The sequence below is a fragment of the Esox lucius genome, chromosome 4, assembly GCF_011004845.1.
Source record: "Esox lucius isolate fEsoLuc1 chromosome 4, fEsoLuc1.pri, whole genome shotgun sequence".
Taxonomy (NCBI): Eukaryota; Metazoa; Chordata; class Actinopteri; order Esociformes; family Esocidae; genus Esox; species Esox lucius.
In genome coordinates, this window is record NC_047572.1 from 12,711,264 (window position 1) to 12,738,811 (window position 27,548).

Genomic DNA, 27,548 nt, shown 5'->3' on the forward strand with positions numbered 1-27,548 from the left:
TCACAATTCAACATTGTGGTGGTGCCGGACTGCACTCCGAGTTGGGGTTCCGAGGTGATTGTTGGTGATGGAGAGTGTAGGTGTGATTCTGGAAGGCTCCTGCTCCTGGGTCTGTTTCTGGTAACTCCGCCCTCCCTGTGGCCCTCCTCTGAACCCCCTCCACTCCTTGATCCACTGTTCCCGGATGGCAGGGTCCAGCCGCTCCAGATGCCTCGCCCGTATGAGGGGGGTGGGGGCCAGCGTGTTGCTCAGCACACGGTATGTGAACCTGGGGGAGACAGAGAGACAGTGAGTGAAACAGAGAGAGAGAAACAGTGTGTGGTGATGGTTGGTTGGGGGGTGCTGGCTGAAGAAAAGTAGGCCAGTGGAAAATATGCGCCCCTTTGATGTAAATCAGAGCGTTGTGAGCACTGTGAATATGAAGCTTATTCTGAGTTAGCTTCTGAGAGGTGTGTGTGTGTGTGTGTGTCATGCACTGTGCATATGAAACTTATGTAGGGGTATACGCTCAGAGAGGCTGACTGAGCCCCAACACACCACTGATCTTCATAGCATCTGTACCGACTGACTCACAAACATTTAGACACACATCCATATTTGATTAGAACTAATGAAATTAAGCCTGGCGCTAAATTACTGTTATTAAGTGCTCAGTGGCCTTTATGACCTTATTTTATGACAAATTCCTTTAATCTGATTAGCATTTAATTCAATCTCACGGAAATTCTCCCTACCTAAATTCAGCTGTTTTAACAATCACCTTAATCTGAATGATGCTTCTTGGGGAACCCGCCCCTATCCAGTTGCCTGGCCAGTGACCACAAGTTTGAGACTTTGGCAACTCCCCTTAAATTAATACATTCTTATTGATTGCTACCTAGGCAACAGGGCGACTACCGTGGTGATGACACAGACTAGGTAGAAGATGGGCTCAGACATCTGTTGCTGTGTGGTCCAGTAGGGGTCTGATGGGGGGTTGCAGCTGATGCATGTAGCGCTGTAGACCAGAGTCACGGTGAAGTAGAGAGCCACGCTGCCAAGCATGGTGACCCAGTGGACCAATGTCTGAAGCGCAATAACACACGGACAATAAACAGACCACAGTAATGGGATGAAAACGTCACTGAGTACACAAATGGCCAGGTTAATGCATAGACAATAACATGGGGTCAACAAATGGATTCAAATTAATGGTTGTGAATTCTTTTCGACAGGTACAAATGGATCGAGAGGAAACGCAAAAGTGGAAGGCATTTTATTGGAAAGTGTTTTGAATCATGATTAGAGCTTGGGCTCTCTGGAAACAGATCTGACTCATTGTTGACAAATTGCTGCAAATGTGCCTTCCGCAGTTAAATGTAGTTTCTCATAATATGTGTCGGGCTTTTCTTGAAATCAGGAAAATCATTTCAGCATAATCTTTTTTACTGGTGGATGCTTTGTTGAGGGCAAGTGTAAATGAATATGACTGATGTTGTCTCACCTTGCTATCTTAATTGAAAATACACTAAATGATTAGCTAAATGTCATAGTAAAATGGACAATCATTACCCAGCTCTTGATCTCTATGGCCAGATGGAGCAGGATGTTGAATAAAGACACAGTGTTCATTGAAGATCCAAACGTGTAGATGTCTATGTCTGTACCCTGGTAAGTCTGAACCAACACAACAGAACAGTTATCATTTTATTTAAGAAGCTATATGGTTCAGATAATATTCTCAATGAGGAACACTTTGGTTTTCTGAATTAACTCGAATTGAAATGGAACTGACTACAAACTGGCTATTCACATCCATTGACACAACTGAAAAATGTGGTTGTGTACTGTCTGACCCATTCTTACCAAGTATGGAATAAAGAAGCACACCAGACTTTGATAGAAGGCATCTAGCATTGCGATCCAAAATGTGAAATGACTATATCCCTGAAAACCATCACATTACAAGTAGACATCTGAAAATCTAAAAGAAATATGCAACAGAAACAATACAAATCTATTAACAGACAAAATTATTCTGAGATAGAAACCGGGCTGAGCTGTATACCTCAAATTACATCATTTCTACACCCTGATCTTTAACCCTTCACTCTCAGCCACTGACCTCTGACTCGTGGCCAGTCCTGTACAGCTCTGGGAGGCCCAGCAACGTTTCTGCTGAAACATCCCTATCCATCACTCCAAACATGATGGGAGGGGTGGATGTGAAGAAGAGGTTGAAAAAGATTAAAAGCCAGATGTCAATCATGGACGTGCCCGAGAAGCCACAGAAGAACTGGTACCAGAACAACAGGTTCACGTAGGTCTGGGGACAGAACACTGATTCATTGTTAAGAGTCATGTCTAAGGTCAGGGTTTAAGATGGGGTCATGGGTTAGGTTAAGCATCATAGAGATATCACCAAAACAAACTCTAGGCAAAGAGTTTGACACGCTGTTGAGGTGGAGAGAAATTCTAGAGTTATTTTATAAATACAAAAATTACAATGAAATTTGTTCTTAGTCTGCCATCATGCACACGAGCAAGGCACTTAACCCTATTTGCTCCTGTAAGATACTCTGGATAAGACTATTAAATTATTACAATTGGTTATGCATTGATGATTGGTAAAACGAGTAGGAACTACGCACCACGTTCTTGTAGAAGAAGTAAATTGCCATGTTTGACAGTCTGCTGTTACACCAGTGCCCATGGACCAGGAGAAGCTTCTTCATGTGTTTAAAGCATGATATGGAGAAGTCACTGGCCATGACAGCCTGAATGTAGAACATAGAGACAGCAAGATCCTTCAACATTATGGGCTAACAAAAATGAAGTAACATTTAAATATTTAACTGATCTTTTACATGTAGACATAACAGACATGAGAAGAGTCAAAAAGTCAATATGGCAGACATTTAAAATAATATTAATATAAATAGATTTACAACTGATAAGAGCTAGCCGGGGATTTGACAAGACAGCCCGAACCAGGCTAAGACAGACCTGCATGCCTTCCTGTCCGGAAATCCCGATGCCAACGTCGGCTGCTTGGATCATATTCACATCATTCGCACCGTCTCCTGATGTCATAAAGCGGGAACATACGGAAATGATCAGCTGCAGCCATAAAGGATTTATTTTCAACTTACAAATACTAATGCAAATACTTTCTCAGGTGAGCATTTTCCTTAATCACTCAAGGAGAGCATTTCACAGAACTCTTTTTGTTCACAGAGAAATTACATTTTTGTCATGGATCCTTCCTGGGGACGTCTTACCTACAGCTAGGGTCATGACCTTCAGCCTTTCCCTGACCACTTTAACCACGGTGCTCTTCTGCAGTGGTGTCACCCTGCAACAGAGGACAGAGCGACAGAGCCGAGCCAACTCCAAGAACCGATCCACCAGGTCTGACTGCAGAGCCATGTCCAGCGTATGGCCATCAATCACCAGCCCGATGGAAAGGCCAGGATACCCTGGTCTTGTATGCCGTCTCCCCTCCTCCAGGGATCTGTCCAGAATGGATTTGCACACAGCCTGGAATGCATCATACACACTCTTAGAAGGTTTCATCTACAACCTAAAATGTTTTTTCAGCTGTCTCCGCAGCAGAACTCTTTTGAAGAACCCTTCTTGTTTCCAGGTAGAACCCTTTTTTTTTTTTTCGTGAACCTCCTTTCTCTGTGGATTCGAAAACAAAAATGATTATTCTGGTCTGGTCTGTTTGAGCTCAACTAGGAGAATCATTACTTCTATACTGAGCTTGACCATACAAAGGATAAGCTGGCATTTTGGATACACCTTGCTATTCTAAGATGAATGTACTAAATGTAAGACGTTTTGGATCAGAGCACTTGCTTAATAACTAAAACATAATTATCTCAGAAGTTTACAGCTTTGAAAGACCAGAGACGAAATAAAGATGTGTTACAGCCCTGTCTTTGTTCAATCGTCCGCCCACTAAACTAGATGATCTACAGCAGGATGCGAAGGTATATGAGGACTGGGACTGTGTCTAGATCTTGATTAGTCAGGGTATTACATTGTATGAATGTGGTTTGGGTTCATTCATTAACAGCCGTAGGCTATTCCCCAGTCACCCAAAATGGATGTTTATTTCCTATGAGTCCCGGACAGCATAACAATGATAAAGACTTGGATTATTTCACCGTTGATTAGATCTGTAAATAGCTTTAATATTGTTCTGGGGAGTAAGTCCTACCATCAATCATCATGTTGCCCCACCTGTGAGTGGCATGACAGCCCATGTGAAGCCAGAACGGCACCCTGAACGCACACACTTAGTTGAGTGTTGATGAGTAATTTCAGCTCAGTCTATTTGAAGCAGAGGGATGATTAGACAGCCAGGATCTTTTGAGAGGCTCCACTTCCTCCTTTCTCTGAGTGCCATAAGATCTTTAATGACCGGCGAGAAGGTAACGTCCAACATCTTATTTCTGACTCCGTCTCTGAGATGGAAATGTGAAGATTTGACCTTTTGCTGAAATGTAAATGTGGTTTAAAAGCTTTTACCACTTAAATTAGAGCTATGGCGAGAGTAGGAGAGAAAGAGAAGGTTGGAGAGAAGGGGGAGGTGGGGTGCAGCTCAGATTTCGTAGGAGTGGAGAGACTTCTGCGTGAAATTATTACTAACAAATTCAGTACAATACATCCACCCTAAACCTTCCCACTGGGGAATGCTGTAGTTCAGTCTGGCCAGCAGAATGCTGTGGAATGGAAGAGTCAGTAGGTTCATATTTATACCTTCAGTTAGCTGAGGGGTTTTTGCTTTCTGCAGGAACTACAGTTGTGCTCAAAAGTTTGCATACCCTTGCAGAAATTGCAAAATGTTGGCATTTCTTTTGAAAATATGACTGATCATGCAAAAACACTGTCTTTTATTTAAAGCTATTGATCATATGAAGCCATTTATTATCACATAGTTGTTTGGCTCCTTTTTATATCAGAGTGATAACAGAAATCACCCAAATGCCCCTGATCAAAAGTTTACATACCCTTGAATGTTTGGCTTGTTACAGACACACAAGGTGACACACACAGGTGAAAATGGCAATTAAAGGTGAATTTCCCATACCTGTGGCTTTTTAAGTTGCAATTAGTGTCTGTGTATAAATATTCAATGAGTTCAATGTTAGCTCTCATGTGGATGCACTGAGCAGGCTAGATACTGAGCCATGGCGAGCAGAAAAAAAACTGTCAAAAGACCTGTGTAACAAGATAATGGAACTTTATAAAGAAGTAAAAGGATATAAAAAGATATCCAAAGCCTTGCAAATGCCAGTCAGAACTGTTCAATCACTTACTAAGAAGTGGAAAGTTCAGGGATCTCTTGATACCAAGCCAAGGTCAGGTAGACCAAGAAAAATTTCAGCCAAAACTGCCAGAAGAATAGTTCGGGATACAAAGAAAAACCCACAGGTAACCTCAGGAGAAATACAGGCTGCTCTGGGAAATTACGGTGTCGTTGTTTCAAGGAGCAAAATATGATGATACTTGAACAAAAATGAGTTTCCAGAAAGAAGCCTTCACTATGCCAGTGCCACAAAACATGACCCTAAGCACAAGGCCAAGTTAACTCTCCGGTGGTTACAGCAGAAAAAGATGTGGCCATCACAGTCTCCTGACCTTAATATCATTGAGCCACACTGGGGAGATCTCAAACGTGCGGTTCATCAAACATGGGATTCATGCAAGACAAAAGACCAAAGACTGTGTATGACCTGGAGGCCTTTTGCATGGACGAATGGCCATACCACCTGCAAGAATTCAAGGCCTCATGGACAACTATTACAAAAGACTGCATGCTGTCATTGATGCTATAGGGGGCAATACACAGTATTAAGAACTACGGGTATGCAGACTTTTCAACAGGGGTCAGTTAATTATTTTCTTTGTTGCCATGTTTTGTTTTATGATAGTGCCATTATGTTATGACCTATAGTTGAATGTGAATCCCATAAGAAATAGAAGTGAAAACTAATGTGTTTTGCCTGCTCACTCACGTTTTCTTTACAAATGGTACATATATTACCAATACTCCAAGGGTTTGCAAACTTTTGGGCACAACTCTACAATAAACAGGAGATTTGGCTTAGTAATGGCTTTGACCAATAGTTAGAATAATGTTTGTTCTTTTCATGTGTACTGTTGTATTGTCATCCTAAGGTTGAATATTGACTGTTTATTGAGACATGCAGAGGTGTATGAGTTCCTCAAGATGCACCTTCACTTCTGAAGCAAATAGCAAATTCTGTGTTAATAAGGCCTAAAAAAGGAACCAGAACACTGTTTACCTCAAATTAAAAGTACCTCCGTGCCATTCCGACCCAAGTCAAGCACTGGTAATAGACCAAGTTATTTCCCAGGAATGTCCTTTGAGTGGATTGAAATCCCCAGTGACATGATCTGCTACAAATATCCATATAAATCAATCAATCAAATGTTCCAACAGCCCATTTAGAGATTGGGGAGAAGCTGTTCAGTTCACTGCCTCTTCTGCTTGGAAAAAGTTGAAGGGGTACTGAAATCACAGGAGCTTGTCCTGTTAAACACATGTAAAGCTTGGTTCAATAATATGCTGAAGTTTGGGGCTTTATTGATATCAGAGCTTTACGATTTATGTAAATGTTATTTAATTTGTAAATGTTTCTGTGACATTGTGATTTATTTATTTTTTAAGCGTTATTTAATCAGGTTGGTCAAATCCTCATTTTCGATGATGACCTGGCCAAAGGCAAGACAAGACAAGTTCACATAAATAATGTAACACAGAAATAATATGTAGAAATACAAATAGACAAAAATTATTATCAGCCTTAAATGAAATAAATACTGTGAGACAGAGATAGGAATAGGAGATTTGCAACTAATTCCAGTCATTGGCTGCACCTAATTGAAATGAGTATCAACCAAAGGAAGAAAGGCTTTTGGAGTAACCAGAGTGAGCGTGGGTTACTATTAGAACAGCAAATGCTAATAAGAAGAGAGCTAATTTAGAGAGGGTGTTTACATAAAGTTGACATTTAAAGAAGTTGCTACCAGTAAGTTTAATATTGAGTGTGAAGGAAGGTCCAATTAACAAGTTTGTGAAGATGGACAATGTACATATTGAATGGGGAGTGAGCAGTCCAACCAAGAGATATTTGCTGACATACTGGGATGTTTAGGGGGACAAGCAGGTTGCAGAAGGCTTTGATTACAACAAATACATTTCGTTTTTTTTGTATTAAGGACTCGATGGAGGTCAGAGAAGGCATGTTGAATGGGAAATGTTTCTGTGACTTGTGTGCTGCAACTTTGGTCTATTAAGGTGAAATAAAAGTTGAATAAATGAACCAGTCAGTCAATAAGTGCATTGGTCAATCAGTAAACAAATCTATGACTGTCTATCGTTCCTAAGCAGTATTTGTGTGTGTGTGTGTGTGTTTATATATCAACTGTTTGTATGTGTGGTGTGTATGGATTTGTGTGTGTGTACCTTGTCATCGGTGTTCATGTGAATAACCAGATCTTCCTGGTCCAGGAGCCTGCTGGCGTGAGCGATATTGATGGCCGTCTCTGCCTTGTCCCCAGTCAGAACCCACAACCGGACTCCTGCCTCTCTCAGGGCCATGACAGTGTCAGGAACACACTCCTGAAGACGGTCCTCTATACCTGTCGCCCCTGGGTTAAACAAATTCCAGTGTGCAGACATGTAAAAGAGCAAAGTATAAGTATTTGGTTGTATTTACCAGTTTTGGGAAGTTCCTGATTAAGACTTAAATTACCAGGTAAAAGTAGTTCTTAACTAACCAGTGACTTATTGATAATTTTTCCCTCTTCCTTTTAATTGTATTACCCACTGGTTAATTATGACTCCCTTACCTGGTAATTCAGGTCTTAATTACAAATTTCCCTTAAGCGGTGAACGTCGCCGAACCCAGCAGAGTACTTTTACTTTGCACTTTTTACACCTCTGACAGTGTGTACATATAGGATGTCTACTCACACACGCGTAAGCAGGCAGATAGTCAGACAGTCAGACAGGATGTCAAAGAGACAAAGGCCCCTACCCACCCAGCAGAGTGAGCTGTTTCTCCAGGTTTACAGCTGTCTCCATAAGGAGCTCCTCTCGGTTATCGATGGCAGCCAAGGCTTCCTGTCGTAACAGGGACCAGTTCTTGTATGCACTCTCGCTGAGCACCTAGAACATGCATTCAAGCATGCATGGACAAGACAGTTGGTCAGGGATGACAAACGGGCATTGTCTGACTTCCACAACTCCTTGCTCCAGGTAAAAAGCTGATAGTGATGTGAAAGGTTTCAGTTGGGGACTACAGGCAACATCTTATCATCCCAACAGGAATGTGTGTTTGAACCATCCTATTTAATTAATCATCTAAACGAATACTGCAAAATCATCTTCATGTGCCCTCTCACTAGGCACCCAAAGCAGAAGAGAGGTATGATGACGAATGGAAGAAAGTGATATGAAGAGAAGGATGATGAATGAGAGAGGGATGTGAATTGGGATTTAGAAATAGCAATGAGGGGAGAGGGAAAATGGACATTGACTGACATTGAAACCCAAGACTTAAGGTGTGGGCACACAGCTCGCTAGAGCTACAAAGAGGTACTTTCTCATTCAGTGAATCACAGCGACAGCGGGTGGAGCTACTCTCGGAGACAAAATTTCCCAGTGACAGTGAGAAGGCCCTGACGGGGCTGTTCCTGACTAAAAGGGTGCAGTTCCGGGCCGGGCTCAGTGTGGGCGGAGTCAAACGCGTTTCCTTCTCTCCTTAATGGTCACTCAAGCTGAGGTTCACCAAGGTATCAACATCAACGAAAGCGAATCTTAATGGAACTTATTCTACATAGATTGAACCTATCCTACATACAAATATAAACCTTGTTGCTTAAGCTTTCATGACGTTTACTCAATAATTTTATAAAGAAGTTGATGAAACCCACTGGTGCAAAATAAAGGTAACTTACAGAAATGAGGAGAACCAAGAACATGCAGGAGAGGGAATGCAGTGATGTAGTAACCATGACTATAGAATCATTATGGAAAACGTGCACATGCTATTAGAAAGGAACGAAGTGGTATAGCTACATTGTAGTCAATGATTAAAATGTTTATTTTATTTTTATTTTATTTGTCTACTTATATTATAATATATATAATTGGGTGTTTTTGTTTCTTGCCCAAAGGTACCAGTCCGTATAGCTATAATATTATTGCAAAACTAAACTATAAGAGAATGTTTCCACTCATAACACGCGGTACTTGTAGTATAAGGATCTTGTCCCAGCTGCTGTCTTGGATCATAGATTTAAAGCTGAGTGGGTGATAAGGGATGATCTGGTTGGGCCATTCCAAAATTGTAATCTTCTTCTGGTGAAGCCATGCTTTTGTAGATTTAAATGTGTGCTTTGTGTCCTTTTCATGCTGAAAGGTAAACTTCCTCTTCATCTTCAGCTTTCTAACGGATGCCTGAAGGTTTTGTGTTAAAATTGCCTTGTATTTGGAACTGTTCATAATTCCACCTTTGGAAGCTCTCTGCGGGCCATTTGCTTTTGCTCTGAGATGCAACTAGGAAAATGTCAGGAAAATCCTATAGAACAGCTGAACTTTATTTGTGATTAATCAGAGTCACTTTAAATTATGGCAGGTGTGTAATGACTTCTATTTAACATGAGATTGAATGTGATTGATTCATTCTGAACACAGCCACATCCCCAGTTATAAGAGGGTGTGCACACTTATGCAACCAGGTTATTGTAATTTCCTTTTTTTTCCTGTCAAAGATTTCAGTTTGTTTTTCAATTTAATTGTTCACATTGTAGGTCACATTAAAAGTGGAAAAAGTTCTGACATGATTTATTTTTGTCTCATTCTTTTACATCACGAAAACCTGGCATTTTAGCAGGGGTGTGTAGAATTTTTATATCTACTGTAAGTGTTTTCTAAGTTACTATGAACATTTAGCAACATTTTGTATTTAATTTCATGTCAATTTTAGATTTTCATTTGTACAGCCAATATACGCAATGTATACACTGGTTAAATGCTGAGCGCTTAATATTTGAAAGTATGTGATTTGCAATTTCATTGCCCATTTTTGGCTGTGTGCTGATAGCCTACGACTTTTTCATTTCAATTTAACTGAATTCAAAGCAAATAAATGTACTAATTTATTTTATAAATTTTATAGGCAAAATGTTGTTTAAAATTCAGAACATCTGATTTTCTTGGCTGCTGAAAAAGCTATACCATTTAGTTGTCGTATAAAAATAATAATAAACAAATAATATAGTGCTACTTGTTTGGGTTTATACTTTTTGGCTAAAAGACTGATAGACAGATCTGTAGACTATTTGAAATGATGATTAATCAGAGTCATTGCTGGGATCACAATACATTCCGGGCCTTAAATATTTTAAGTGTTTTTCTAATCAAATATTGACTACTTTGACATCCAGTTCTCTAAGACTTCCTGGATGTCCGAGCTTACTTTCTTTGCAAAACACAGGGTGTGCAGTCCTTCCTTGGCGTACCAGTTGAGGTGTCTTTGAGTGCTAGCAGCTACGTTCTTCTGGCTGTTCCTCGTGAAAAGAAAACAAAGTCTTCATGTCATGACGACTAGAATATTTCCCGGTAATACCTGTCCTAAAACAGTAATGTGGTCTATTGTGACACGGTAATGAATGGTACTCATAACGCTAAGATTTATGTGTTTTATCTGGGGCCACCATTACACAAAATGTATGTACGTGACTGCAGGTAACCTTGTATGAAAGGATCTGCTAAATGGAATATATTACTATATGATTATATTATTTTATCATAATCAAATGACCTGACACGGAAACGCTGTGTTCAAACAGGCCCAGATTAATTTACTAAACCAATCCTACTGCTGTTCAATTTGTAAGCACTTGTCTCATTCAAATTATGTTTACAGTGTAACAGTATGGCAGAGTTGGTACAAGCCTACCTCCTTTCGAAGTCCAGAAGCTCCATAACGGTATAATCTGCCCCTTTAGTATACATCACTATCTCTCCGCTGATTGGATGACGCAACACCACTGACATCCTCTTTCTGTGGGGGTCAAAGTTTAAGGTGTCCAGCACCTGGTAGTTCAGTTCCACTCCGTGCGGCAACCTTACTTTTACGCTATTTGGGGTACGAGCAATTAGCATGAAGCCGTACACCTTGGCAGCGTGCACCAGGGCCGCCTCATCAGGGCTCTCCGCCACATAGCATCGCTGTGCAGAAATATCGATTTCCGACGTTGACTGGTGCCCTCAACTGGGTACCAATTGAACAGATCGAAGGACAGAGAGGCAGAGACAGATAGACACAGAGAGACAAATAGATACAGACAGGTAGAGGCAAACAAAAAAATACAGAGACAGAGAGTGATAAACAGAGTGATAAACAGACAGAGACAAAGACAGAAGTGTAGGGTTAGATCTACATTGGCAGATGATTCTCTGGCATCCCGATTGCAATGCAACACAGAGGTTGTTAGAAGACTCTAAACAAGCCTTTATTGCATTTGTCAGTATGGCTGGTTTGGATTAGGGCTAGTTTTGCGGCACTATATCAGCCTGCACTGACTGTTTTTTTTCTCTGCTGGTTCTGAGAATCTAGCAAAACAATTCCGATTCACTGTTTGCCTCCCAAAATTCCAGCTCAGTCTATAAACTGCTCTGACTGAAAGTAGTTCACTAGGGAATGCTCTTTGGGACACTTCACTCAAACTACCCACCCTGGGTGCTGCTATGGCTGGTCTGGTCACCAGCGGCGCTGTGGTGACATCCAGAGTTGTGGTCGGTGTCCAGATCCTCTGTCATTGGCTGCCAGGAGCTGAGGGTGTGGCATAGCCTGGAGAACACGAACATCTTCTGTAACGCAGTCTGGAGGACTTCCCCGGGGCTCTGGAAAAGAGAAGGGCTCGGACGCCCCCTAGCCTGGGGGATGAAATCAAATCAAAAGTTAACTGGTGACGTGCAGGAGAGTAGATGGAAGAATGATACGCCCTCTGTGAGTGTTCATAAAAACAATACACAATAGCAACAAAAAATTTCCAAACTAAATTATGACCACAGTTGCATAGTTAAGCAGATTTTGACGAATTGAGCTGAAAGCAACAAACGTGGCCCTTTATGTTCATAACGGAGTGTACAAAAGTATAACAAACCTGAGTAACCATGACGGTTACACTTCACTAGTTGGGCATTTTTTTTATTAAACATTGTTGAAAATGTAGTTTTATAACCCTTTATTATAACACTTCAAGAAACAACTCTGTTCTGCCTTTTGTTTCATCAAAAGGTGTGCACACCCAATTATGAAACGCTTCGACCTCCCATCCTGAGTTCATGAGACTGCCTGTCAGACTTTCCAGTACTTCCCCGATCCAATCACAAACTCTGGGTAATCAAATTAACGAGGGCGACCTTGACGGATCTTCCCATGCCGTGCTGCGTGTGGTTAACTCAGTAAAAAGCGACAAAGACAATTCATGTGGACCCTCAAAAGAGCAATTAGGTAAATTAACGATGTCCACTAGAGACAAGGAGAAGGTTTTGGCTGGTATCATTTCCGTCATGGAGGAGGTGCATAATTCAGGTTGAATCTAAGAGGCAGACAGATTAAGAGACTCATTTAATTTATGACTTGGCTTAAATGAATTGGATTTCTCTTCATAATAGTGCTTCCAGGTCCCAAACTGCAAGGCTGTATAGTAAATACATGGCATTTCCAAACCATCTTCCCATACAGAAATGCTAGTAAAATGGCAACTACTGTCATTATATTAGTAACATTGCAACCAGGTTTCCTTTTTATATTATTGGCATAGCAAGCACCAGGGCCAGATTACATTTTTGCACTGGTCCTATGTGGTTATAAGAATCATGATCAAATTAATAATGGAGTTTTTAGAGGTTGAGGTAAAAAAAAATCCTTCTTCCTACTTTCCCCTCAGTTTCCTCCTCTTCCTCCCCTCTTCCCAGTCTTTATCCTTCTCCTCCTGTCCATTCGACGACTCCTACCCTCTTCCCCCTCTATGTGCACCCCCCGTTTCTCCCCCCCCCCCCATTTCTTTCACCCCCATCCCATTTCCACCCTCAAACTTTAACTCTGCTTTTCCCCTTACCATCACCCCCCCCCCCTCCATCTGCTTCTTCTCCTCCTTCCCTCGTCCCCCGCCTCCTCCCCTCCCCTTCTTCACATCCCTTTCCTCCAACTCATCTCCCTCCTGACTCCTTAGCAACCACTCCGTTCTCCTCCTCCTCCTCCATTTCTTCATCCTCTGCCAGGTCCAGGTCACAGTGAACACAGTGAACACTAACACACCCTCTGTCTCTGGGCCCGAGCCGTGGTTGCTGTGGAAACCACCACAGTGTTGCAGACCGTGAGTGCCAGGAAGAAGTCCAGGTAGAGATCTGTTGCCTCGCAGCGGCGTATCCCTCCACAACCGTCCCAGTCCCCACCACCGGCCAAAACACGCTGAAGTAGCTTCCTGTCGGGGACTACCTCTGTTTCCTGAACACAGGACAATACATGGAATTAAGCACAACACTGTCAGACTGTCTCCATGGGACAGGGTTGTTGAAGCTGGTATCAATGCATGATCTCAGCATGCTTCACCATGATAAACAATGCCAACCTGTCTCCCCATAGACAAAAATAGAAACTGTTAACTACTTGCTAGATGCTGTACTAGTGTCTATTTCAGTACTGTATATACAAATAGAAACTCTGGTAACAGCTAGCTAGTTACTTGTGTTATCTACTACAATACTGTATCTGAAATAGAAACGCATGTTAACTGTGGCTAGATACTGTACTGCTGCTATCTATTTGTATACTGTATCTGAAAATGGAAACACCTAACTGCTATATAGCTACTACTACCAACAAATATACTGTTGTGAAAATAGAACCACTGTTAACCTTGGTAGCTTCTGTAGATTGACATAGGTGAAGACCCAATGTCTAATTGCTGACACAAAAAAATTAAGTTTGAAAGAAATAGTGTATGTGGGGATGAATATGCTTAGGAGTTACAAACCATAAACCATAAAACTGGCTTGTAGATTGCACCTCAAAGTTTTGGATGCAACCTTAAAAGCCTGCCTTAATGCCCTACCCATTTTCAGTAGCATTCATGGTAAAATAAAGCACTTCTCTGCTTTAACTACTACAATCACTCATTTTTTCTGTTAACTAGTATCTGGAGACTGTAATCCTAGACGCTACATAGTTAACAGTACTGGCCAATGTATCAATTACAGCTATAAACAAATGATAAAAAATATTCTATATTTGAATATATCAACATTTTCTAAATAACAAACAATTTGATGACCTTTACTGGCACATATTTGATGGATTTACTTGAACTTGTTTGATGAAACAGACATTGTAAGCCCAGTGGCAGCCAGAGACAATTAAAGGTAAGTGTTGTGTTTTTTGTAAGCATCAGGGAGGGGGCATCCCACCACCGTGGCCGTCTCTACCCGTGTTACCATGTTAGTGCTAACTCGTTCACACTGTATCTGAACATACAAACACTGTTAACTGCTAGCCACAGTGCAGTCGAGACGTTTTTGGACAGGGACATAGGTTATATATAAAGGGGGTCATAATTCCTACACGGTCGCTAGTTTATTGATGTGATCATACTCAAAATAAAGCTGTCAGAGTGTAGTTTAACGTTGTACTCTTTGTCTAATTTCAAATGCAGTGTGTCGGAGTACACAGCCAAAACGACAACACGTGTGTCACTGTCCAAGTACATACTCCTACTGCATGTCCGATTAATATGCAATACTTGAGATTAGAAACCCTATTAACTGCTAGCTAGTTATGACTATCATCTACTACTATACAGGATATGGACAATAGCACAATGTGTGTATTCCAAATGGCACCCTAATATCTAGTGCATTGCTTTTGACTAGAGCGCTACGGTCGTTGGTCAAAAGTAGAACACGACTTAGTGAATAGGGTGTGATTTGGGAGGCAACGTGACTAATTCATAGCTCTGGTTTCCGGGCGATTTCATCTGATATCAGTAGCATGCTTCATTTTGCTCAGCATGACCATAATGTGCAACAATGACGCGACACACACACACACACACACACACAACACAACACACGTACACGATACGGGGCCCAGCCAGAAGCCAAGATGCATACGGTCATCGCTCACAACGAACTGTCTGACCATCTGCAGACTGGGTGGAGAAGGAGGGGGGGGGTGATGTCACTGAGACGGATGAATAACTGGACCGCCTCGCCACAGTTTTGACCAAAGATAACGCAAGCACTTAGTTGGAATTATTTGAACAATTTTACCATGCATAACTAACAGGTTTGGATATTTTCCGTACTTAGCATTGGTCAAAGGTTTTGAATTTTTTTAATGTTTTTATCAAACAATCATCTCACCAGTGGACTGCTGAAAGCTGCCTTCCCCTGGGCATTTCCTGTTTCCTTGTTCCTGTGATGGCCGCCCCCACTGTGAGGTTGTTGGCCTTCCTGGCTTTGCTGTACCGCTTCGGGTTCCTGGTCATCCTCCAGGGTCCATCCTGTCCGTGAAGGTACTGGACTCTGGTGGAAGATGACATCTTCCTCCGTTTCATCTGTCCCCCCAAGGACAGCCAGACGGATGGCTGAAGATAAGAGTGAGAACATGTTGACAGTACTGTACACTGGCTCAGTTCAGATTGGTGCCAGAACATGTTAACAGTACTGTACACTGGCTCAGTTCAGATTGGTGCCAGAACATGTTGACAGTACTGTACACTGGCTCAGTTCAGATTGGTGCCAGAACATGTTAACAGTACTGTACACTGGCTCAGTTCAGATTGGTGCCAGAACATGTTGACAGTACTGTACACTGGCTCAGTTCAGATTGGTGCCAGAACATTTTGACAGTACTGTACACTGGCTCAGTTCAGATTGGTGCCAGAACTTGGGCCAACTCCCATGGCATTGCTCGAAGGTTATTAATATCACAACGACAGAATGAAAATAGTAAACTGCTGTTGGTTTTACTTGGTACAAACAATCAAATACCAAAGATAGGCTGGAATAGTTCAACAACATCTAACACTGACAATCCCAATCCATATCTTTACTGTCCCAATAGATGACTGGGTCTATTTGAACCTCAGAACGTCATACATTTACATTTACCACTTTTACCATTCTCGTTATGTGAGTACTCGGTCCCTGTGACACTGCATCGTCGAAACACCATTTTGTTCTCGGTGAGCGTTCCTGTCTTGTCAGAGAAAACGTAGTGAATATTGCCCAGGTCTTCAGGGATGTTCAGGGCTCGACACTGGACCCTGCTGTCTGTCTTCTCTTCATACAGGTCCACGTCGTTAGTGATGAAGAAGATCTGACCCATCTTGACCATCTCAATTGACACATACAGAGAGATGGGGATGAAGATCTGAGGGTTCAGTGACGAGGAGAAGGAGAGGTTAGAGTAGGGTTGTGATTGTTGGTCAGAGATGACATAGCAGCACACTTCAGTTTAATACACACACTTCCTACCTGCAGAAGGATGATCATAGTGAAGAACATGTAGAGGCCAGAGAGCGGGTTAGAGTCCATGTGACCATGGCTTCCTGGAGTCAGGAAGAGAGGCACGCTGGGTAACGACTCCAGCCAGACGTAATGACCTGTAAGGGAAAGGAGAGAGGGAGCCAAATGTAAATTGAGGGATAGAAAGTGACTGGAGAGCAGAAGTGGGAAATACAATTGTTTACAGGTAGTTAGAGGGATGAGATAAAGTTAGCTAGATCAGGTCACGTTAGATAGGTTGTGGGACGAGGTCACGTTAGTTAAATGAGGGATGAAGTAACAAGGTATATTAGGGATGAGGTAATGTTAGGTAGATGATATTAGGTCGATGAGAATGAGGTAACGTTAGGAAGATGTGGGATGAGGTAAGGTGAGGTATATTAAAATAAAAAGAGAGGTAACGTTAGATAAAAGATGAGGAAATGTTAGGTATATGATAGATGAGATAAGGGATGGTAGATAAGGGATGACATAGAAAAGGGATGAGGTAATGTTGGGAAGATGAGGATTGAGGGAGGGAAGGGAGAGTTGAAAGAGGGGTAGAGAATTTGTGGAGGGAGAGGAGACAGAGGTGTGTGAGGTGGTTGAGGAGTGTGAGGTGGCAGAGGAAGGTGAGGAGTGTGAGGTGGCAGAGGAAGGTGAGGAGTGTGAGGTGGCAGAGGAAGGTGAGGAGTGTGAGGTGGCAGAGGAAGGTGAGGAGTGTGAGGTGGCAGAGGAAGGTGAGGAGGCAGAGGTGGCAGAGGAAGGTGAGGAGGCAGAGGTGGCAGAGGAAGGTGAGGAGTGTGAGGTGGCAGAGGAAGCTGAGGTGGACGAGAAAGGTGAGGAGGCAGAGGAAGGTGAGGAGTGTGAGGTGGCAGAGGAAGGTGAGGAGTGTGAGGTGGCAGAGGAAGGTGAGGTGGACGAGAAAGGTGAGGAGGCAGAGGAAGGTGAGGAGTGTGAGGTGGCAGAGGAAGGTGAGGAGGCCATGAGGAGAGCAGGAAAGAAGGTTAAGGACAGGGGAATTAATCACTCTCCTATCAGAGGGAAAGAAATTAGGTCTATTTCAGTTTCTCCTCCTTCCCCTCCCTCTCCTTTCTTTAGTTGGTGGCCAGCCAAAAGACTGATGGGAAGCTATCAATGTTATGTCTTCCTATGAAGTTACAAGCATCAGGGCATTGACCAGAGACCTGGACCTGAATGTCTTTTCATACATTTGTCTGCTAATAGGAAAAGCATAATAAGACAGTTTAATGTATTGATTTAATGCTTATTCATATGCTACAGTATCTTGTAAATGTAGCATAGAAAAAGGATTATGTGCCTATAGTGTAATGTAACAATTTGTTATAGGTATTGTATAACATCATGATTTTATGGAAATTCATGTAGGGTCTTTATACCTAGTGTTCATTTGAGACACAAAAAGAACAGGAGAAGAGCATAATTGTTATATTACTATTTTAAATGTTTTACTTTAGTGTAGGCCTTCAAATAATGTGTCACTGTGGCTATGTTAATTACTAGGCTTTAGGGACATTTTACCCAGCGCTCCTATAAGGCACATGGAGAACAGTAGTATGACACAGAAGAGGACATCAATGTTCATCTTGCATTCCAATTTGCTGCGCTTATATTGCGGTCCGTTTTTGTTCATCATAGACTTGGTTTCATGGCCTGAAACAGGACAGCAAGACAGTGACCTTATTGATAATCACAAGCTCTTTAAGTGGTAAGACCAAGTGATACACTTAGAAATGAAAAAAAGAGGGTAAATGGAAATCCATCTTAACTACACACGTCATGACAACACGTGGGACAAAAAATCGCGGGGGTAAAACATGAATCTCCCTATTGACACCTAGCAAAATTAGCCTATATTTAGGCTATTGCTTATATTTGGAATTCACACTTTACTCAAATAAAAATATAAGTATTACACCATGGATGTCAAACCCAACATATATTAATGTCATTCACAACAATTCACTGCATTGCAGCTAAAATTTATTTTATCATTACCTAAGATTTCTTCATGCTAGCTATGCTACCAGTTGATTTGAATTGTGTGTCACTTTTCTCAATCGGAAAAATAAAATGTTTAAATGGTAAGCAGCAAAAACAACCAAAAGTGGTCTTGAATTAATAAAGAAATCCTAAAGGATTTCACAAATGTTCAAAGATCTAACCAGGAACATATACTAAATGTTACAGCAGAGGTCATAGTTCATAAACATTCACCTGTATATACGACAAACCCAGTTGCAAGGTCAGTGTTCCTGACAGTACAGCCCCTAGGCAGCAGACTGTCAATCCCAAACCCCAACCTCTTCATATCAGACGTCTCTCTGTTGGGAAAACATTTTTCATTAGCCCATATATATTCTGCATGGCTGCATCCAAACTGCCACCCTACTACCTTCAGTGTATAAGAAGGTGTCATTTCAGACAAGAACCATGAGTATTATCTCCCCTTTATGGTCTGGCTGCAATGGGAACTGGAGTCTGGAGCATTATATACAAGGTATGGTGCGCTAAGAAAATCGATAATAAACCATTAAAGCTGTATAATAATGCTCTTTGGGGCATCAGGAGAAATATATAAGTGGATCGTAATTTGATTAGCCTGGCTTCACAGACACCATGACTGTGTGCTTGAAGCCCTGAGATACATGTAGTCATCCAGTTGTTGATACTCACATGTAACCTTTGAATTGATTAAGGTTGTCGTTCGGTTTTTCAACGGCTACAGTGCAATGGAAGTTTTGTGGCTCAAACGAAGAATCCTGGTAAGAAAAACCCACAAGTCAGTAAGGCAGAAAGGAAAAGTTTCCCATAACTGGTAAGTGTTTAGATCAGGGCTATTAACCCCAGTCTTGGAGGTGGGAAAAACTTAATCCTCTCTGAATTAGGGACTGAATAAAATATGGAATACCAAGTGAGTTTAATTGACTACTGGGTATAAAAACAACAAACAGTTTTGTTACTCCCGGAAAGGAATTTATGCTATGAATTGTATAAATGGTTCCAGATATCTATCTAAAACAACCTGTTTTTCAAGAAGTTTTCATAATATGCTATTATTATGCTAATTACTGTTCTGATACCTGATGTGGGTTTTGCTAGAGATATGCATTCATGGCACGTAAACTATCAGTGAGTTGTTTTTCAGTCTTAAACGGTTTTGGTGTTATGCTCTCAAAACTTTGAGGAACACGTACATGTCTTGGACAGATATGTTTTATTCCATACCTCAAACTTTCAAATGAAGAAAAAACATTCAGTTTTGACACATCAACATTTGTATTCTTAACAAGTTGGAGGAAAGAAAGACAATTGCTTTTATTTTCAAACAGGGGGTTTCCTTTATTAATCCTCACCTGTGTGTTTAGTCCTGGGACCACGAGTCTCCGTTTCAGGTTGGTTTCTCCATCCAGGCTGGCTGTTTCGATATGACACACCCCGTTAAGGTCAGAGGTGTGGAGGAGCAAAAGGTCAGCAGGGATGATCTCGTTAGACGCCACTTCAACAAGGTCTCCCACCCTCACATCCTTCCAGTGCCGCTCCACAAAGCCTGAAACCTTCCTGAGACCATGGGGGTGAACTATTATATTGTTATATTATAAATTAATAGTGTCAATTTGAATGAACTGTATATGTATTTATTAACAATGCTGTTAAACCTTAAAGAAGCAAGAGAAATCGTTCACAAAATGAATCAATGAGATTACCGTATTAAACAACTAACCCCAAAGATAACCCTAACCTTAACCATAAACAGCAAAATCCTACCCTAACCTTAACCATAAACAGCAAAGTCCTACCCTAACCTTAACCATAAACAGCAAAATCCTACCCTAACCTTAACCATAAACAGCAAAGTCCTACCCTTAACCTTGTTTCTTTTTGTCCTGTCACTGATTAGCATTACTAATCCCAAATAAATTGGGACTATGCTATGGAGAAAACTAAAATATATATATATATATATATATATATATAGGCATCCCTTTTTTTTAATGGAGGAATACACAGGTCGATCATCTCTTGTTGTTGTGCTCTAAATCAAGGCACCAAGTAGAATAACTGCTACGTTAGGTCATAGTATGGTACATGCATTATGAATGTTATGTAAGAGTGCTTCCAAAGGTCTAAGAGGTTTAGAGTTAATGGCACACCTCTGACAGGATTCCTTGCTGGTTCAACAAGTGAATGGTTTTGTTGTTTCTGTCATCATCCCTGTCTGTTTATCAGCCATGTATATTGTGAATGTATTTGTGTGCATGTGTGTTTGGGCTGGTGTGTGCATGCGTGTGTGTGTGTACAAACACTAAGTGCTTATGTTCCCCTTGTTACCATGAAAAAACAGGTTTTAAAAAAGGCCAAACAGCTTGGGTGATGTTTGTGTGTGTGTGTGTGTGTGTGTGTATGTGTGAGAGGTGTATGTTTGGGTATTCTTTCTGAATGATTAATGTTAGGGTAATTGTTAGGATTAGACATAAAGTTTAGTGCTAGATACAGGACTAATAATCCTGAATGGTTGAGCTAAGTATGCGTTTATAAAAACATTTTTTATTGAATCTATGTGTTTTTGAACTTAACTACCTTCCAAAGCACTAATGTAATTACATTTAATTTTTGGAAAGCAAGGAGTTGCGTTTTCAATTTATAGTGCATTCAGAATCCCGTCTTGGCACCTTACAGTCAATTCCTTCGACTTAGTGGATGTTCCTCCAACTACGGTCAATTCCTTAGCCTTAGTGGACGTTCCTCCAACTACGGTCTATTCCTTTGACTTCCATGGCTTGGATGTTGCTCTGACATGCACTGTCAAACCTTATAATGACAAGTGTGCGTCTTTTCCAAATGTCCAATTTACCACAGATGACTTCTAATCAAGTTATAAAAACATCTCATGGATGATCAATGGAAACAGGATGCACCTGAGCTCAATCTTCAGTGTCATAGCAAAGATTCTTAATACATATGTAGATGTTATATGTCTGTTTTTATTTATTTTGTATACATTGGCAAACACTTCCCCAAAATATGCTTTTGATTTGTCATTATGGGGTATTGTGTGTTAATTGATGAGGGGAGTAATCCCCTAACCCTAACCCCATACTGTACACATGCCAATCATTTTTGTATGTTTCACCTCTGCTGATAATCTTATATTATGAATTAACAATGATATCACTAGCTCTATTAAAAGGCTTAATAATGTGTTAGCAAGTAGCTTAACCTAGCAGCATAATCCAAAGTTACAGTGAGGCTGTCATCATTCTTGTAAGCTATAACTAGTCACAAACATGACTCAACACAACAATATTGCACAGCTGATTTTTATTATGAGGGCATTACGCTCAAGCTAGCTTGTTACATAACTCTAGCTATTGGTGTCATACTGATAAAAAAACAAAAGAATGCAGCAAGGCTAGCTCCATTTCTAGCTAATGCTATGTTTTGTTGAAGTTGTTCTTTCTTTTTGTCCTGTTATGCTGAAGGTAGTATACAGTGGATATAAAAAGTCTACAAAAGTCTAAAATGCCAGGTTCTTGTGATGTAAAAGAATGAGACATTGTTAAATCATGTTAGAATCATTTCCACCTTTAATGTGATCTATAACGTGAACAATTCAAATGAAAAACAAATTGAAATCTTTGAGGGGGAAAAATAAAAAATAAAATACTCACAATAACCTGGTTGCATAAGTGTGCACACCCTTAAACTAATACTTTGTTGATGCACCTTCTGATTTTATTACAGCACTCAGTCTTTTTGGGTAGGAGTCTATTAGCATGGCACATCTGGACGTGACAATATTTGCCCACTCTTTTTTGCAAAAGCGCTCCAAATCTGTCAGATTGCGAGGACATCTCCTGTGCACAGCCCTTTTCAGATCACCCCACAGATGTTCAATTGGATTCTGGTCTGGGCTCTGACTGGGCCATTCCAAAATGTTAATCTTCTTCTGGTGAAGCCATGATTTTGTGGATTTGGATGTGTGATTTGGGTTGTTGTCGTGCTGAAAGGTGAACTTCCTCTTCATCTTCAGCTTTCTAACGGTTGCCTAAAGATTTTGTGCCTAAATTGCCTGGTATTTGGAACTGTTCATAATTCCCTCCACCATGACTAAGGCCCTGGTTCCAGCTGAAGAAAAACATCCCCAAAGAATGATGCTTCCACCACCATTCTTCACTGTGGGTATTGTGTTCTTTGGGTGATGTACATTGTTGTTTTTGCGCCAAACATACCTTTCGGAATTATGGCCAAGAAGTTCAACCATGGTTTCATCAGACCATAACACATTTTCCCACATGCTTTTGGATGTTTTTCTTTGAAAGAAAAGGCTTCCGTCTTGCCACCCTACCCCAGAGCCCATTCATATGAAGAATACGAGAGATTGTTGTCACATGTAGCACACAGCCAGTACTTACCAGAAATTCCTGCAGTTCCTTTAATGTTGCTGTAGGCCTCTTGGAAGCCTACCTGACCAGTTTTCTTCTTGTCTTTTCATCAATTTTGGAGGGACGTCCAGTTCTTGGTAATGTCTCTGTTATGCCATATTTTCTCCACTTGATGATAACTGTCTTCACTATGTTCCATGGTATATCTAATGCTTTGGAAATTCTTTTGTACCCTTCTCCTGACTGATATCTTTCAACAATGAGATCCCTCTGATGTTTTGGAGGCTCTCTGCGGACCATGTCTTTTACTCTGAGATGCAACTAAGAAAACGTCAGGAAAATCTAGAACAGCTGAACTTTATTTGTAATTATTCAGAGTCACTTTAAATGATGGCAGGTGTGTAATGACTTCTATTTAACATGAGTTTGAATGTGATTGGTTCATTCTGAACACAGCCACATCCCCAGTTATAAGAGGGTGTGCATGCTTATGCAACCAGGTTAGTGTAAGGTTTTTACATTTTCCCCCCTCGAAGATTTCAGTTTGTTTTTCAATTGAATTGTTCACGTTATTGGTCACATTAAAAGTTCTGACATGATTTATCTTTGTCTCGTTCTTTTACATCACAAAAACCTGGCATTTCAGGGTTGTGTAGACTTTTTATATCCACTGTACATGGTGCCACACATGAAGAGCAACAGACTAGACATTTTCTCTGTGAGCTACATTTCGTCTCACCCCTGAAATAAACCAGAACATTTATTAGCGATCACAAAGGATGTCATTGGTACTGTCGCAGGCTAAAACAAACAACAGACTCAGGTTCCGTTCATTGCGTCAGTACCACTATTGGTGGGTACATCAATGATGAGGGTTCTATCTATTGTAGTGTTTCTATCCCGCCTCCTCCTCCCCTCCTTCTCATCATCTTTTCATCCCTCTCTTCCTCCCTCCTCATCCACTCCTTCCCTTCCTCCCTTCAACCTCCTCCCTCATCTCTCCAGCCCTCCATCACTCCATCTTTCCACACCTCCTCCATATCTCTCATCTCTCCCCTACATACCACAGCTGATGGAGCTTCTCCTAATATCTGGGACCTTCTGGAAAGTTAGAGAGGGAGCAGCTGCATCATTTTCTCTCTCTTTTCTTTCTTTCTCTCTCTTTGTCTTTCTCTTTCGTTGGGCTGAACATAGTGCTGTTGTGTAATATCGCTGTCTCAACATTCAGTATCTCTCAATCTCTTACTCCCTCCTTCTATTCCTTTATTATATCCCACCCTCCATCTCTCCTCCCTCTGTCCATCTCTCCCTCTCTTTTGTTACTCTGCACAGTGGCTAATGAATTAGCGTAAGATAATGAAGGAGCTGAAAGCGACGGTTTTGCCTCTGAATTGTGCATTATTCATTGTTCACAAGTAATTCTAAAATAGATAAGTGTTAAAATAGATAACCTCACTGTCTCAACCTCTCCGCTGACGCAACTCTCAAATGAGAATTTCATCAAATGCGCACAATGCTGCGATGGATTTGAGATATTGTTGTGGGGCTCTTCAAAAAGAGATCTCCCACACATTTTCTATTTCTAGGTCAGAAATTCCCATGGGGTTCTGAAACACAGATGAACTAAAACACACACGCAGCTCACCGATACACTAACCAACACTGCAAACACAGGGATGTGGCCATACATTCCAGTCAGCGCGCACGACTCGTGAACATGCGTGTGCAAGCACGGTCACACGTACGCACGCGCGTGTGCGCACGAGCATGCAACCAAACCCTTGCTAGCGTCGCGCAGAGTGTGGACCAACCACGGACTGTGGTGATTCAGCTGCACACCGACATGTCAGTACTTTTCCGTGCCGTGGTGTTGCAGCTCGAAGACGACCGCACAAACACCACAGTACGAGCTACCCACCGACAGTAACGGAATATAAACCCCGAACTGAACTTACTGCGGTAATAATGATAGTGTTGAGGATGCACTCGTGCTGTGAGGCAGCAAAAGGCGTCCGAACAGTAATTACGTCCCTATCAAGACCAATGATGCGAATGTGATACAAAAGCATTTCAACCCAAGCGTGTTTATTTAGCTGTTCAGCTATCACATTACTGACATGCTGTCTCTGAGAAACGCTGTGTATGGGTGAAGCTCCATGCAGTAGAGTACATTCAAATTAATTATCTTTTATGTAAAGCACACTCCTACAATGTCATTGACCTGATTCCCAATCAGGATCAAGATCTGAATCAGGATCCATATCAGAATTTGCATCAAAATCAGGATAAGGATTAAGATCAGATTCAGGATCATGATCAGAATTACATGTCAGTATATGAGTTTACCTGCTGTATACACGACACGACGTGTGATTGATCCTCCTATCAGAGCGAAACCTCCTGCAGTCCTCCCAGCCATCCTTCAGGGCGGTCAGTGCTAACATGACGCAGATGGGAACGATAGCCACCTCCGGCTGAAAGGCCTCCACGGCAGGCACAAAGTTCAGCACAGCCAAACCCACAAAGTAGAGGTTAGCGAAGCGGTGGAACTGCTCATATAGGTTCATAGGAATAAAGAACCAAAGCGAGTACTTGGTGGTCTTGACTGCGTTGCCTGGGAAGTAGCGGTTAGGTTGTTTGGTCTTGGGGAGGCCCTCATAGGGCAGGTTGGAGACCAGGATGCGGAGATCCTTCTCATGCTCCCTCTGGCCGCGTAAGGAGTCCCTGAGCAGGGTGAGAGGGCTGGGACAGGGCATGGCTGCTCTTTGCCAGTTATCACTGGTGGTAGTTTTGCTCCAACCTAATGAATGTTCCTTTTCCTGTTGTAGTTTCCAGATTAAAGTGGATGACCTGGATGTCCTGGATGAGTTGTATTTCAGTACACTTCTCGTCTCTTTGGCGGTTGTGAAAAGTGCTCCGATGAACATGCAGTCTGTTCTCACCTGAAAGACTGGGTGTGTGGCTCATGAAAGGAATCATTAAGCACACATATCTATCATTCCTCTCAGACTGCCCTTTTTGATTGTGAAGATATGTCACTGAGAGAGTGTGAAGGAGTCTTCTGACAGGTACAAACATATATATAGGTAAAGTGATATATATACTCTGTTTTGAAATCTGATTCTGTCTGTACGTATGTTTTTGTGTGGGTTTGTCAGTGTGTCAGTCCCTATGTCCCAGTTCATATTGATTCTCTGTTAGTACAATACTAGACTACAGTAGTCTAGGAATTAGTTGTGAAGAGCCCATCTGGTTTGACAGATAAATATGTCACTTGTTTCAACCGGGGACATTACTTAAGATCTTTGCATCATGTTTTTCAAGAACGGTATAGTTTCATTGAAAAGCATATCGTGACTAGGGTGATCAGACATCCAGTTTTTCCCGGGGCAGTCTTGTATTTCAGTCCGTTTTCAGGTGTCCGGACTTAAAAATCATGTTTTGTCCCCTATTTTCACTTTGTCCTGTTTTTTGAAAGGTCCTAACTAGTGCCCATTCGAATGTGACAGGTTATCATGATTTGCCACGCTTGTCAGTCTTAAAGTTCTTTATTTTATACAGTCTAACTATATGATCCAATCACATTTTAGTTCTCACAAGCTGTCAAGCCCAAGCATGTGCGCGCCCAACTGGCTGTTACAACCAAGAAGGCAATGTGAAGCTATTTGTTCGAGTACATTTTGGATTAAAGTGCACAGCTTTCTATGACAAACTCATTAAAGACAAGCGTACTCTGGGGAAGATTGCTTCATGCGAAAAGCACAACTGGCCACCGGACTCCACACTCCCCGAATCAAATTAACAAAAGTGATTGGAAATAATTATTTTAAGTTCTTACAGTTGTTGCTTTGTACACCTGAAACGTAAACTGTGTTAATGTGTTCATGTTATCCAGAGTGCAAACAGTCTTTTGTTGATGTTTCAATCCAATTGATCAAATATGCAATATGTTAATAGAGTAGGCCTATAGGTTTTACAGTGGAAAGTGTTCACCTTTGCCTTTTTCAGAGAAACGCAGAATGTCTTGTTCTAAGTGAAACGCTCGTTTGTTGCTGTCTCTAGACAATGACTGTACACACACAAGACACTGTATTTGTGCATTTGATACTCCAATTTTATGTACAGTAAAATAGTTTGCCCTACTTTGTTGTGTGTAAGTGGGGGGTGTGTGCGCGTGGCGTGGGGTGGGCTGGGGGTCACAGTCTGACTCTCCCGTATTTCACTCTATTGAATCTGGTCACCCTAATCATGACAGACCTTTGGAAACTTACAGTTATTACCACTAATTAGCAAAATTACATTACAGGAGTTAAGTCCAGACTTTGCATGCTACAAAATCACTGCAGTGACCAGTAGAAGTCTGAGTATATATTACTTCAATAACGTGAATATAAATAGCCTACATGTAGGCAGCCAATTATCGTTGATATAAATATATAAATGTTTAGGTGGGCTATGTGTAATGTGTGGAAGATATATAGCTGGGGAAAATTGTGCAGCGTAGGCTGGATAAAAATACTCCTGACAAACTGGGAACATTCCAAAATCATATGCTTCTATGT

General features: G+C 41.4%; 1 protein-coding gene across 1 annotated transcript; it reads right to left on the bottom strand.

Moving 5' to 3' along the window:
• atp10b (ATPase phospholipid transporting 10B) lies at positions 1-27,364 on the bottom strand. The gene is made up of 21 exons (XM_034291974.1): positions 25,333-27,364; positions 19,957-20,161; positions 19,277-19,362; positions 18,818-18,924; positions 16,571-16,698; positions 16,214-16,466; positions 15,455-15,678; positions 13,353-13,541; positions 11,761-11,962; positions 10,983-11,292; positions 10,500-10,584; positions 8,059-8,185; positions 7,481-7,665; positions 3,261-3,519; positions 2,986-3,062; positions 2,631-2,756; positions 2,105-2,305; positions 1,846-1,926; positions 1,552-1,656; positions 878-1,065; positions 1-268 (listed from the first exon to the last, which is right to left on the bottom strand). Exons 1-21 carry the CDS (start codon positions 25,911-25,913, stop codon positions 1-3), a joined length of 3,987 nt encoding a protein of 1,328 aa, XP_034147865.1. The 5' UTR covers positions 25,914-27,364.
• Positions 27,365-27,548: the final 184 nt, after the last annotated feature.

Excerpts from the sequence above, each read along its gene's own strand:
- atp10b (XM_034291974.1), bottom strand. The coding sequence starts at position 25,913 with ATGTTCATCGGAGCACTTTTCACAACCGCCAAAGAGACGAGAAGTGTA. Across the intron at positions 10,585-10,982 it reads CTTCTGGACTTCGAAAGGAG|CCAGAAGAACGTAGCTGCTA; the intron begins GTAGGCTTGTAC and ends CACGAGGAACAG. Across the intron at positions 269-877 it reads GTAGTCGCCCTGTTGCCTAG|GTTCACATACCGTGTGCTGA; the intron begins GTAGCAATCAAT and ends TGTCTCCCCCAG.